The sequence below is a fragment of the Vitis riparia genome, chromosome 14 (assembly GCF_004353265.1).
Source record: "Vitis riparia cultivar Riparia Gloire de Montpellier isolate 1030 chromosome 14, EGFV_Vit.rip_1.0, whole genome shotgun sequence".
Lineage (NCBI taxonomy): Eukaryota > Viridiplantae > Streptophyta > Magnoliopsida > Vitales > Vitaceae > Vitis > Vitis riparia.
The window spans coordinates 13,423,033-13,435,728 of record NC_048444.1 but is presented as its reverse complement, the minus strand read 5'-3'; the positions used below and the strand labels follow the sequence as shown (position 1 = coordinate 13,435,728).

At 35.1% G+C, this 12,696-nt stretch overlaps 1 protein-coding gene across 2 annotated transcripts; it reads left to right on the top strand.

The window, feature by feature from the left end:
* Positions 1 to 833: 833 nt before the first annotated feature.
* Positions 834 to 12,609, top strand: LOC117929790 (THO complex subunit 4D). Of its 2 annotated transcripts, XM_034850198.1 has the most exons (7): positions 836 to 1,093; positions 1,823 to 2,075; positions 2,899 to 3,039; positions 3,122 to 3,190; positions 3,872 to 4,062; positions 7,988 to 8,038; positions 11,983 to 12,609. In XM_034850198.1, the coding sequence occupies exons 2-7, from the start codon at positions 1,878 to 1,880 to the stop codon at positions 12,140 to 12,142; spliced, it is 810 nt and encodes a 269-aa protein (XP_034706089.1). In that variant the 5' UTR covers positions 836 to 1,093; positions 1,823 to 1,877; the 3' UTR covers positions 12,143 to 12,609. The 2 variants fall into 2 exon arrangements, with proteins under 2 accessions (XP_034706090.1, XP_034706089.1); XM_034850199.1 differs by lacking the exon at positions 7,988 to 8,038 and having other exon boundaries at positions 834 to 1,093.
* The last annotated feature ends 87 nt before the right edge of the window (positions 12,610 to 12,696 follow it).

Sequence of the window (12,696 nt, the reverse complement as noted above, 5' to 3'; positions counted from 1 at the left end):
ATAGCTTGATGAATCATGACAATTGATAACCTTGCATCATGATTCTCATAGGTTCTACCCAATGGGCAAATGGAACACATTAGTGTACTCACCTGGGAAATCCATCCCGATTGCCAAGATAGGTCATCCCTAAAATTAGGAGTGGTGCACTACAGTCTTTACTAGATTGCCAAAATTGATGAACTAAATGTTAACGACTAATCATCTAGGAAGAAATCCCTATGCCTTGTGTCCTCTATGTAACTTCTAATGCACCAAATTCATATATAATACAAGTGAAATGAGTGTGTTAAAATAATAAAAAAATATTTTAAAATAATAAAACAAATATACTACTTATATGAATTATAGGTTGTTTAATTTAAAATATTCATATATCGCCGGAATTAGGGCTTAGGAACGAAGCAATCTATGTATAATCTAGTGACATATAAATTATTATTTTTAAAATATGTACAATAAGAGATTTAAATAAAATATAAGAATTTTTAGGAAAAAAAATCACAATTATCTTATATTCATACAAACTTCTTTTGAACATTTAAAATAATAAAAAAATTATACTACTCATATTTTTTTGAATATTTTTTTTAAAGTTTAATAATTTTAAGATAAGCTTCTACCATTTTTATTGAAGTTTTGTTTTGTATTATTTCTAGTTTTAGAAATAAAAAATAAGGAGCCAATCATGGAATTGAATATGGTGAATGTTATAAGCATAAAAAACAAAAGTATCTATTCATTAAAAAGGAGAACAAAAATATCTCACAATGATGAGGTGGATGTATGTAATTGGAAGTTTTGAGTGGGCATCCTAACAGAAGAAGTCTACTCAAAAAGTAACGCGAGTCTTCCTTCCCAAAAAAAAAAAAACCGACTTAATTCCTGAAACCCTAAAAAGAGTGGTAGTGGCGAATTTTCGATCCAACTTCCTAACCCCAAACCCTAGAAAAATCTCCCCAATTTCGATCCAACTTCCCAACCCCAAACCCTAGAAAAATATCCCCAATTTCGATCCTACTTCCCTAAGCTTTCTCTCTCTCTCTCTCTAGACTTTTCCTTGTGGAGTGAGCAGCGCTGTGATCTGGTCCCGGTATTTTCACTCTGCTCTCTATGCTTTTTAGTTTCATCTACCCGTCTTTGTTTCTGTATTTTCTTTTGTTCCCTTTTGATTTATTTATAGAATGTGAGTGTTAACTGTTCTGATTATGAAGCTGTTGTGTGGAAGTTTGATTTTTTTCGAATTTATTTAGCCGCGAATTCATATTTTTTTTCCCCTTTCTTCTGCCTCCCTCAAATTTTGCGTGCCCATATATTTCCTAGTCATTGCCCTCAGTCTGGTTGTTGAGAAAAATCTAGGGGAATAAAAGAAATCAAAGTTTTCTACCTTTTATTTTTATTTTCTCAAACAAAAAAAGGAGAAAAATTATAAGCTGAGTGTGATTTCTATCACATATGTGAGTTTATCTTTCCAAAACATATTGCATTGTTTCTGTTTTATGGGAATATTATCTTTCCAAAATGGCATGTGTATTTTTAACCATGCATGTGCATGAAGTAGGGACTTGGACCTGAGTTCTCATCTCAATGACATTGAGATATACAGGGTCCAGTGGGGCATGATAGTGCGAGGCAAGTTTCCATCTAGTTGGGATATGGTAGCAGAGTAACCCTGCTGGCCTACCCCACACAGAAACTATGCTACTTCCATCTGTACTTTTCAGGTGGATGTGTGTTTGAAACTTCTGATTGATCACCTGTATGATTTTGATGCTTTTTGCTGTTGATGTCATTTACGAATTTTATTATGGTTCTTTGGCAGGTGTATTTATTCAACATCATCTACAAGCAGTGCTTGCTTATTCTGAAAATTCTCAATGGCTACTTCCTTGGATATGTCACTTGATGATATAATAAAGAGGAGTAACAGCGAGAGAGTTAGAGGACGGGGTAGAGCTCGCCGTGGTCGAGGGCCAATAGGAGGGTCTTTTAACGGTGGAAGAATGTCAGGAATTCCTCCTCGTAGAGGTCCTCTTAGGGTGAATGCTCGGCCATCATCTTACGCAATTGCCAAGGCAAGCTCGAAACTATGGATGTTTAATGAATTTGTTTGAGAATCTGATTTACTTTAGACAGTCAAGCACAAGAGGATCTGTATCCCTGCCTAGATACTCAAACAAGAGTGGATATGTTAATTTGTACATGGGAAAGCTCACCTTGGCCCAGCCACTCTAGCACTATTGCCTTCCGGTGCATCTATACCATGATCCCCAGGCTTATCTGTATTTGTGGTGTTTCTGGGACTTTATGATGGATCCTACCGATCTATGTGGAAGTTGGTGGGCGCATTAAGTTAGAATGCTACTTCCTATCATTTTATTCAAATAGCCTTCACTATTTGAACTTCTGAACTGGAGCTCTCACCAGTAGTGTAACATCTATTAGCAATTTATGGGTTGATTCTCTATACCCACCTATAATCCATTTATATAGTTGCAATTGCTTTAGTATTTGAGTACTGGTCGTTTAGACGGGGAGTTTATGATGGATCCTCTTGCTATGTGCGGAATTTGTTCGGTGCAAGATTTTGAGATACTGTGCTAGTGTTATGGCGTTTTTGCAAAGGAGCTTCCTTGGCTGAACTTCAGAACTGGAGCTCTCTCTTATAACATAGCACCGGTTAATATGCAGTGGGTCAAATCCTCAACTCCCATCAACTATACATATAATTTGTCATTCCAATATAATTGCTTTTTTTCTTGTTAGTGATTTCTTTTATGTTATGAAAATTTGCTGATTTCTTACTGAATCTTAAAGATGGTATATTATCCTTTTTTCCTGGTCCTATGCTGACATGTTCATACCTATTTGGATCCTTTTCCCATATGTGTTGGTCAGTCATCCCGCAGAACCAAGATTCCATGGCAGCATGATCTGTTTGAAGATAGCCTTCGAGCTGCAGGGTTGCCTGGTTTAGAAGCTGGCACAAAGTTGTATATTTCCAACCTGGACTATGGTGTGACCAATGAAGATATAAGGGTACAACTTGAGCTGTATACTTCTACTCTAAGCTCTCTTTGTAACTGGTTGTCTTTTATCTGACATATAACTTGTGACTCAGGAACTTTTCTCTGAGATTGGAGACATAAAAAGATATGCAGTTCATTATGAGAAAAATGGACGCCCAAGTGTAAGTGTGTTTTTATTTTTTTAAACAAGCTTTTTACTAATAGCTCCTATTGTTTTGTCCTGCTTGCAGTTTATTCTGTTCTGTCATTGGGCTTGATCTATTTTGTTATATTGGTGTCTTTCTCTATTATAAGCTATATATGGTATGCATATCTGATTTGCAGTTAATCTGGTGTCACTTGCATTTATGCATCCAATTGATGGAATACACAGCTTCTAAAAAAACTTCTAAAAAATAATAATAATAGCAGCTTGGAAATAATCTAATTGGCATATGCTTGTTTTCTAGGGAGCAAAAATTTCTTGAACAAAGTACTCTGTAATATTCTATCCTTGTCTAGCATGACCAACAGTTCATCATAGTGTTCTAACAAGTCATATGTCTAATTTTCATCAACTTCAAACAGGATATATTCCTCATTTATTGATTTAGGCATGATGTGCAACTAACATGCCTGGAAATTTGTCAGACATTATCTGAGCATGTCCAATGTTAAAATAATGTTTTTTGATGTTGTAGAAAACATTAGTTGGTGCCTCTAATTGTGTCTTTTTTTTATTTTCATGGGGTTACATTTCCTCAAATGTCTGGTTGCTTATTACAGTACTTGTTTGTCTTACATCTCACTTCCCTGGTCATTGTCCCATGAAGACAGCCCTAATCTTTGTTATTTGGTTACAGGGTTCAGCTGAAGTAGTTTATACCAGAAGAAGTGATGCATTTGCTGCTGTTAAACGATATAATAACGTTCTTTTGGATGGAAAGCCTATGAAGATTGAAATTATAGGAAGTGATTCAGACGTGCCTGTTTCTGCTCGTGTGAATGTAATTGGAGGGGTAAATGGAAAGAGGAGAAGGACAGTTGTTATGACGTATGTTTTCTCACTCTTTTAGTTGTTATGTGTGATTTCTGGTTTTTTGGTCCAGATTTTCTTGTGATATTTGTTAGGCTGGTTAATGATATAATAATGGATTTATGATTCACTTTGTTCTTATTGACATTTAAGTAATTTTTTATTATTGTTGATTAAAGTTAAGAGGATGTTGTCGATGATATTAAAATTCTTTCAAGTCTGAAGGTCCCAAGGCTTTCTTGAACACATCACTTTTCTGCTAAATTTCCTTTTAACATTGTCAAGCTGATGGGGATGAGTCTGTAAGATCTTTCAAGAAAAGGAAGAAAACAGAGGAAAGGAAAAAAATGAAGGGAAAATTTTCCGATTAAATTATTTAGGGTCAAGTCTGCTACTAGTTGGCTATCTGACTCTTATTTAGATATTATAAATTTTTCTTTAAAAGTTCCCTATTGTAATAAGTTCCTATATTAAAACTTTCCATTTTTCTAAGTACTGCTACTATTATTATTGTTAAACTTCTAGTTTTAAAGTTTAAGAACTATTTTCTAGAATTTCAACTTTTAAAACAGTTTGTTTTCTAAATTGTCTATTGTCCTAGAAGGCATCAACGAGATTTTTAGGTTTTCTATTTTTTCTGTCTTTTTCTTTTCTCACTGCCATACTTTTGAGTTTCCTTATTCCTCTCATTTTTTTGATAGGTAAACACACAGATAGAAATATATTAGAAAAAGGGCACATGGAGGCTGACTCAAAAGCATACAGGGGGTATACAAGAGGCGCCAAAAGGCACAAACAAAAGAAGAGGGGATACAAAAATCACCAGCCCTCAACTAGCTCCTAGCCAATAAAAAAAACTGAATAAAGGAAGAGGACCTTCATTCACAACCGACTTAGTCCATATCCAAAAGAATTTTTCAACCTATGAATTGAAAGCTCCTCATTATCAAATGCAATCCTATTTCTTACCTTCCAAATTGCCCAAAAAAGACACAAAGGGGCTGCCTTCCACACCTTAGTACGATTCTTGTTCATATTAAAGTTGCACCATCCAAGAAGGGTTTCTCTAACCGAAAGAGGGAGGATCCAAGTAATGCCAAAAATAGCAAACAATAACTCTCATAAAACTCTTGCCCTGGTGCAATGAATAAGAATATGATCAATTGACTCTTCTTCTTCACAACAAAGGAAGCATCTATTAGCTAGAATCTGTCCCCTATTTTTAAGTTGATCCAAAGTTAGCATCTTACCCCAAGAGGCTTCCCTAGGAACACATGGACTCCAAATAACGCTATTAGGGAACTGAACAACTCTTCTTGAAACTAGAGCACTATAAAGAGATTTGACTGAGAAAATCCCATCCTTAGTCTCAGCATTCTATCTTCCAAAAGAGGATTGAGCCTCCTTCCTCGGAGCCTTGAATGCTAGGGGAGCAGTTGGAGGGGTGGTAGTTTTCTGGGATAACAGAGTGTTGGAGCTGGTAGGGATGGAGGTGGGTCTTTTCTCCACTTCTTGTCGATTCAAGAATTGTGAAGATGGTTTCGGATGGATTTTTTCAGGAGTGTATGGTCCTACTATGAAAAGATATAGAGAATTATTTTGGGAAGAGTTAGGGGCCATCCACGGGCTTTGGAATGACCTTTGGTGTATTGGAGGAGATTTCAATATGATCAGATTTCCTAATGAGCGTAGAAGAGGAGGGAGGGTGTCTCCTTCAATGAGAAGATTCTTAGAGGTGATCGATGATTTGGACTTGAGGGATCTTCCTCTTCAAGGGGGCCCGCTTACTTGGAGTGAAACCCTAGCTTTGATTGTAAGCAACCATCCTTAGTTGTCTTAAATAACATGTTGCAGTTAATTTGGGAATTTGATGAGAAGTTCGATTATTGTTTTAGGGTTAAATGCTTGTTGGGCCATTGATTAAAAGTAATGTTTCTAATTCATAATCTTACTCTACTCTGCTAGTTTGAAGTTGCATGAGCTTGTTTGAAGACAGATGCTCTTATATATGTTGTTATTATGCTTGAATTCATTTCTATTCCTCTGAGCACTCTGTATTGTTGTTTTTAAAGGCATTCCTCTCAATGTTATTTAACTTGATTGGAACTTGATGTGTAGAAAAAAAGGGTGTGGTTAGCAAGGAGAGGAACATTGATTAGGGCTTTATTGGTTGGAGATGAGATGTACCCTATGGAGTGTTCAGTTGCTTTTTGTATATTCCCATGCGTTGTAAAGGTCTCTCGAGTAGTGGAGAAGTTTAATCTTATACTTTTTGATCAGTTTTTGTATTTTTGGGGAGGATTGGAGTATGCCTTTATCATTGTGCCCTAATGATCTCTAAGCACTTCAACCTGCAACTTCCCTGGATGAGAACATGCATCAAAATTTAATTTAAAACATAACCTTTAGGAGGCAATGGAAATGTGTAAAATATTTTGGAGATGCTTTATATATTTTGTGAACTTTGGAAAGGGGAGTGTGACCCTAGTCGGCAGGGGGTTGAGTGTCAACCACCACACACTGTGATGTTGTGGTGTAATTATTATGAACACATGATATATGATATTCTGTATTAAATGTTCTTGATACCTAAATTGGAAGAAGCTAATGATCTTGGTTAACTGGTAAGAGTCTAATGATGTTGGTTATGGGTAAGACTCTAACGATGTTGGTACTGACATGCTGTGTGATCTTGCAACAAGATATGATTTGTGTTTGAACCATGTGACTGGAATAAAACACATTTAAAAACATATTTTTCTTACAGTAATTCTAGATACTCAATGATTTGATGGACATGTGATATATGTTTTCTATAATGCATTACCTGCAGACCATTATTTACCAATTGTATGTTTAAAAAATAATCAGTATCTTGCTATATTATTTCTTATAGTCATGTGGGCTTACGATGGGGTGAGGCGTGAGGAGGCTAGAGCATTGAGCTGAAGGAATTGTGAAATTTTAGATTATTTTTCTACAAAAATGTTTTTGATGGAATCTGAGAATTTGTTGGGTTTAGTTTATTATTTTCTTCTAATACTAGCTGTTATTTACCTATCAAAAAAAAGTTTATTATTTTCTCGGGTGGTTAGTTGATCTGTGCTGGGTTTTATAGGGTAACTAGTTTTGTATTACTATATTCTAGGGCAGCTGGTGTCAAAGTGTTATATTTTCAGGTTCTCATTATCTTTTTTATATTTTTGAATTAGGTCTTTCGGTGCTGATTTGAGCTTTAGCATGGGATATCTGATAAGATTCCCAGGGTCTGAGCTCCTGGGGTTGGGGGTTTTGGGAGGAAGAGGGAGAGGGGGGGTGTTGCACTTGCAAAGCTTCATAACAGTTAACAAAATTTTGCCAGCTTGGGTTTTTGTCTGGATATAAATGCTGCTATTAAAGACGAATATCTGATGCCTTTACAGAAATGAACTTGAGATGCATGTTTTTTTTTTGGGATAACCGTGAGATGCATGTTCTAAAAGACCTTTTAGTTTGATCGAGGTTAATGTTATCGTCTCCATGTTAACTTGCTCTTAGTTTCTTTTGAAAGATATTATTGATGTTTGCCATCTAAAGACAAGGAATTATGTCCAAGAGTCTGATTAAACAGTGATAGATGCTTTAGTTTCAATTTCCTTATGACATAGTTTTAGTTGCTGTTTATTTATTTATTTATTTTTATCTTATTTTTTATTTTTTTATTTTCTTGTTTTCTTTTTCTTTTTCCTGTCTACCACCATTTTTTACTGACCATGAGAACCTATGCTCTAAACCTGTTTCATTTATGAGCAGTAGGCATGATGAGCTATTTTTGTTTGGGTGACCATTAGAGGAAACTATTTTAATTTAAAGTTTCTAGTTGAGAGCTGATACTGTTGGATTGTATTCATTGGTTATTTTGAACATTGTGGCGAGCACCATACTGAAACTTGAAATTGTGCAGGCCTGGAGTGGGTCATGCCAGAGGCTCCACTGCAATCAATCGTAGTTCTAGGTGAGTTCTTTCTTTGCAAATAGTGCAGTCTTTCTTAATTTACTCTAGGATGTCATTGCTATTGTATTCAATTTTGAACCCTTCAGAACATGCTTGTCAATGTTTTCTTAATGTTGTCTGTGCCAGCTTAACATACCTTATACATCAGTAAGGTGAAATATTTGAAAGTATGTAGTCTTGTTAAGGCCCTTACGGGACATTATCTTATTAAGTGTTTTTGAAAATTTCATTTGATTAATTTATATGGGTGCGAATGAGCTGAGTCTAGCTGAAGGCAGTTTGCGGTACTGGTTATCCAGTACAGTTGTGATTTATTAGGACAATACGTCTAAGGGCATCTTGGTTGCTCTGAGCTGATCTTGAGCTTGGCTTGTGCTTGACTAGCCTTGTTCCCGCTTGGTTGGGATAGTTGAAGAAGCTTAGGATTTTTCCCAAGTCTACCTGAGCATGTTTGTAGCTTAGTTTAGCATTCATCTTTTGTGCAGAGTTCAACATCTGCCCCGATGCAGATTAACATCTATAATGTCTTCTAAAATTTACTCTATTTTCTTGCCCACTTCAAAGTTTTCTTTTGGTTCATGTTTGGAACAATGGAATAAAGAATGAGAATGAGAAATCCATTACATTTCCCATTCATTACTGTGTTTGGATGACTCATTAGAGTGAGAATAAGAGTACAAAAATCATTCTGATAGAAATCAAATCCCACTTTTGTCAGTATTTTGATTCCTCTCTTTTACATGATATTGCGATTCACCTCCATTCCCAGTCCTATGCCTACTTCTAGTTTCAAATATAAAATCACCCTCGAATGTTTGTCTAGATAACTTTCTTGAGGGTTTATGCAACTACCACTTCATAACACCTGATTTATTAGCTACTTGAATCCTTGAGCTGAATCTTGTGTTATTTTAGGTTGGCTGGTTATGCAATTCGTATTGAAACCTAAACTTGACCTTGGCTCATTTACCTATTATGGTTTTCAGCAATAAATTTGTCTATGGTTGGGTGCTTTGTCCTGGTCCAAAGATCACCATGTCATTGATGATTGAGTCATTAGCTTACTTGGGGAAATTGAAGAGTAGCTGACACTTGGGAGAGAATTTGAGAGATGCAGTTCTGGTAGTTTCCAATCAACTAATTCAGATGCCTTGATCCAAAAGGTTAAGAGGGTGTCAACTTAATGACTTGATAACTTAATTTAAGTCATTTAGTAGATTAAACATGTTTGGTAACATAACTTGATATTATTACTTAAAGTAAAAAATAACTTTTAAGTATTAAGTTAAAATGATTAACTTATTCTTAATCTTAAATATTTTCTTACCTCATGTGCCCATGCTTAGTGAGGGCATTATATGACCACGACACATTTAGAACTCATCTTTTATAGTAAGTATTTTTTAATTATCTTGTACATCTATAATAAATGTTTGACAAATAAATTTATTACTTAAGGTTAGTCAAGTGAATATTAGTTAAAATTGATGAGGTTAAGTATGTCAATTTGATGATTTAGAATAAAATTAAAGTTAGCTTTACCAAAAAACCTTAATGCTTAAAGTAAAAATGAAGTAATAAATTTTAAGTCAACAATTGAAGTATATCAAGCTCTTTTAATTTATTTGCTTTTTTACCTATATATATATATATATATATGATCTTTCTTCCTTTTCATTCTGGTGGTTAATGTTTTGAGTAGGACCCTTTGTAGGGTTAATAGCTTAGGTTAAGTGGAAGCATTTGAGGTGGGATGTGGTTATGGTTGTCTATGCCATATTCAATTTGCAATGATACTTATTTGAATATGAGGGTCCTAAGTCTTGAACTAAACTCACGGTATTTTTGGAGACTCAATATATATAGAGAGATTGTCTTACAGGAGAAGCATAGACTAGGATCTAGATAATGGGTTAGAATTTTTTGAATTATTAAATAGTATATAATGGTAATTGGAAATGCTTTGTTTGGAACATAGAAAGTACGTGCTAGGGAAAGGAAAAAGTAAGGGAGAAATTCAAAATGTCTTGTTTGGTTACCTTGGAAAATGCCGGTGAAAATAAATATTAAGAAAATTATTTAGAAATTTGTACATTTGAAGTCTTTATTCTTTTTTTTTTCTTGATAAGCAAAGAAACATAGATTAAAAGCGTCTAACAAAAGGGCATACAAAAGTATACAGGTTGTATACAAAGGTGCCCAAAAGCCTACCAAAGTTGAGGGATGATAAAAAAACAATTCCCTGACCTCACTCAGAGTACAACCAATCAAGGAAGTCCAACATGGACAAAGAGCTATCACCTATGTACACTCTCACCTACCCTTAAAAATATACATGTGAGGAGATCACTTGATAGCTTAATCCCTTTTTTTCAATATTTTCAAAAGCTGTACTGTTTTTTTTCTTTCCAAATGGTCCAAAATAAACACAAAGGAGCAGCTTTTCAAGCTTTTTTCTTCTTCTTCCTGACAAAAGATCGATGTCAGCCCCAAAGGGCATCATTTTCTGTGGAGTGTATCACCCATTTGATCCCAAATAGAGCAAAAACAAGTTGCCGCAACATAGTTGCTTTTGTGTGGTGAAGGAGGATGTGATCAATTGTTTCTTCTCCTTTGCACATATAGCATCTTCATTCTTTATATTGGGGAGAAAGAAGATAAATAAGTTTGAAGAAGTATTTCAAAATTTATGAAGTTAAAGCTTTTATTTTTTATCTTCATTCACTCCTCTTCTTCCATTTCCCTCTAGTTTTTTTATCCCTCTTACTTCCTCATGAACTTTCCAAGATCAAAATTTTACCTTCAGCTGAGAGTTTCTTCTTTATTATCTTAGTTCCAGATTATTATACACCACCATTGCTTCACACTTCCTTTGCTGGAACTGTTGATTCTATATGTTTGAAGGCCTTGCATGAGTTCATTTGACAAATTCCTTTATGTATAGCCTTTTATTTACAGGGGCAACTGGGCTTCATTTAGAATTTTTAAAGAGGAAAAAATAAGATGGGGGATGTGGGCAACAAAGCAGAACATGCTTCAGGAAGAACATGATTCATATGGGAGACTATTAGAGTTGGAAATGTTTTTGAAAATAGTTTTTTGTTCTTTAGAACAGAAAACAATTTTCTTACTTAATTGACAGGTTTTTGGATGAATTATTATTTATTATTTATTTTTATTTTTTTTGAGAATTTATTATGGAAACAGGTCATTTTTTAAAACAAAATTGAGGTGTTTTGTTGTAGAATATTCTGAGAAATAACTGAAAATATGGATAACACTTTGAGAGTTTGTGTTATTCATGATTGCACTATACTTTAACGGAAGATAAGCTGGGAAAATTGTTTTTCATATTTGAGTTTTCAAGCAGAATTTTGTTTATGAAAAAAATTGAGAACTGTTTTTAGGAGTTCTCAAACACTTTTTTTTTTTTTGAGAACTGTTTTAAAAAACAGGGCTAATATTCTCTTGGTTTCTGGTTCTCTACAAAAATTCCTTTTCCTAATCATAGGAGGCTCACATGGAGGCTAGAATACATGTTAGTGTATTCTAGAATACAAGATAGCAGCTCATGCATGTATCCTTAGCAACATGTTAGTGTTAGTAGATTTGTAGGGGTGAATGGTGAGGAATTAAGGAATGATGACTATTTCCAACAATTGTCAACCTTTGATGTGCAATGATAAAAAATCAATCAACAGTAGGATTCCTTTTTATCTGCACAAGATGGGACAGAATCCTTCTGAAATCCTATCCCATCTCTGAATCTAAGCATTAGTGAAAATGTCTGAAAAACAATAACATAATCATTGATGTCCACACCTATGTGAATAAATAGCATGCTGTGTTGCATTGACTGGCACAAAACATGCTTATGGTGTTTAATTTGGATTGCATCTTGAATTGTGTGATTAGCTGACGTGTTTATTTATCTTGTGTAATAGTCGAAGGGGTCGTGGGGGTTTGAGCAATGGCCGTGGGCGTGGCCGTGCTGGTAGTCGGGGTCGTGGCCGTGGCCGTGGGAGGAAGCAACCTGTTGAGAAATCAGCTGTTGAACTCGACAAAGAACTGGACAATTACCATGCTGAAGCCATGCACACTTGATAAAAACTTTCAAGCTTTGGGAACTGATATAAACAATATTAGTTGAAGTTGGGAATGTTTGGTTTAGAAAATGTTAAGATGGTCACTGCTGCACTGGTATTTGGTTTCCTTAACATTTTGTTGATTTTGGTCCGATGGATGCTTTAATAACTTGCATATTTGCTAGCGTACTGTTGCTTTTGCTCCTTGGTTATGAATTTTCAATTGACATTCAGCTGGTGGGCCGGATGTTAGAAGAAAAATATTGTGCTTTTTTTTTTTTTCCTCCCCTTCCTAATCATCCTGTAATTTGATATTGCTTTAGTTTCACTAGGTTAGGTGTAGAGAACTTTGATGGATGAAGTTAAATGCTTTGGTCTCCGGATTGCTGGAATTATTCTTTCATGAATGCTGGAAATGAGGCCTTTAATTTGTAATTGAACATGTCAAAGTTAATGCTCCAATGGAAATAGAAAACCAATTTTGTAGGCTGGGTTTGTTGATTTTTATGATGACGAAGTCTGTTAAGTAGAAGATAATAGCAGGAGCAGCACAAGAGGCATGCTGGAGACGGC

Coding starts and splice junctions, on each gene's coding strand:
- LOC117929790 (XM_034850198.1), top strand. CDS start 1,878: ATGGCTACTTCCTTGGATATGTCACTTGATGATATAATAAAGAGGAGT. Junction 4,063..7,987: donor AGAAGGACAGTTGTTATGAC/GTATGTTTTCTC, acceptor GAAATTGTGCAG/GCCTGGAGTGGGTCATGCCA. Junction 8,039..11,982: donor GCAATCAATCGTAGTTCTAG/GTGAGTTCTTTC, acceptor CTTGTGTAATAG/TCGAAGGGGTCGTGGGGGTT.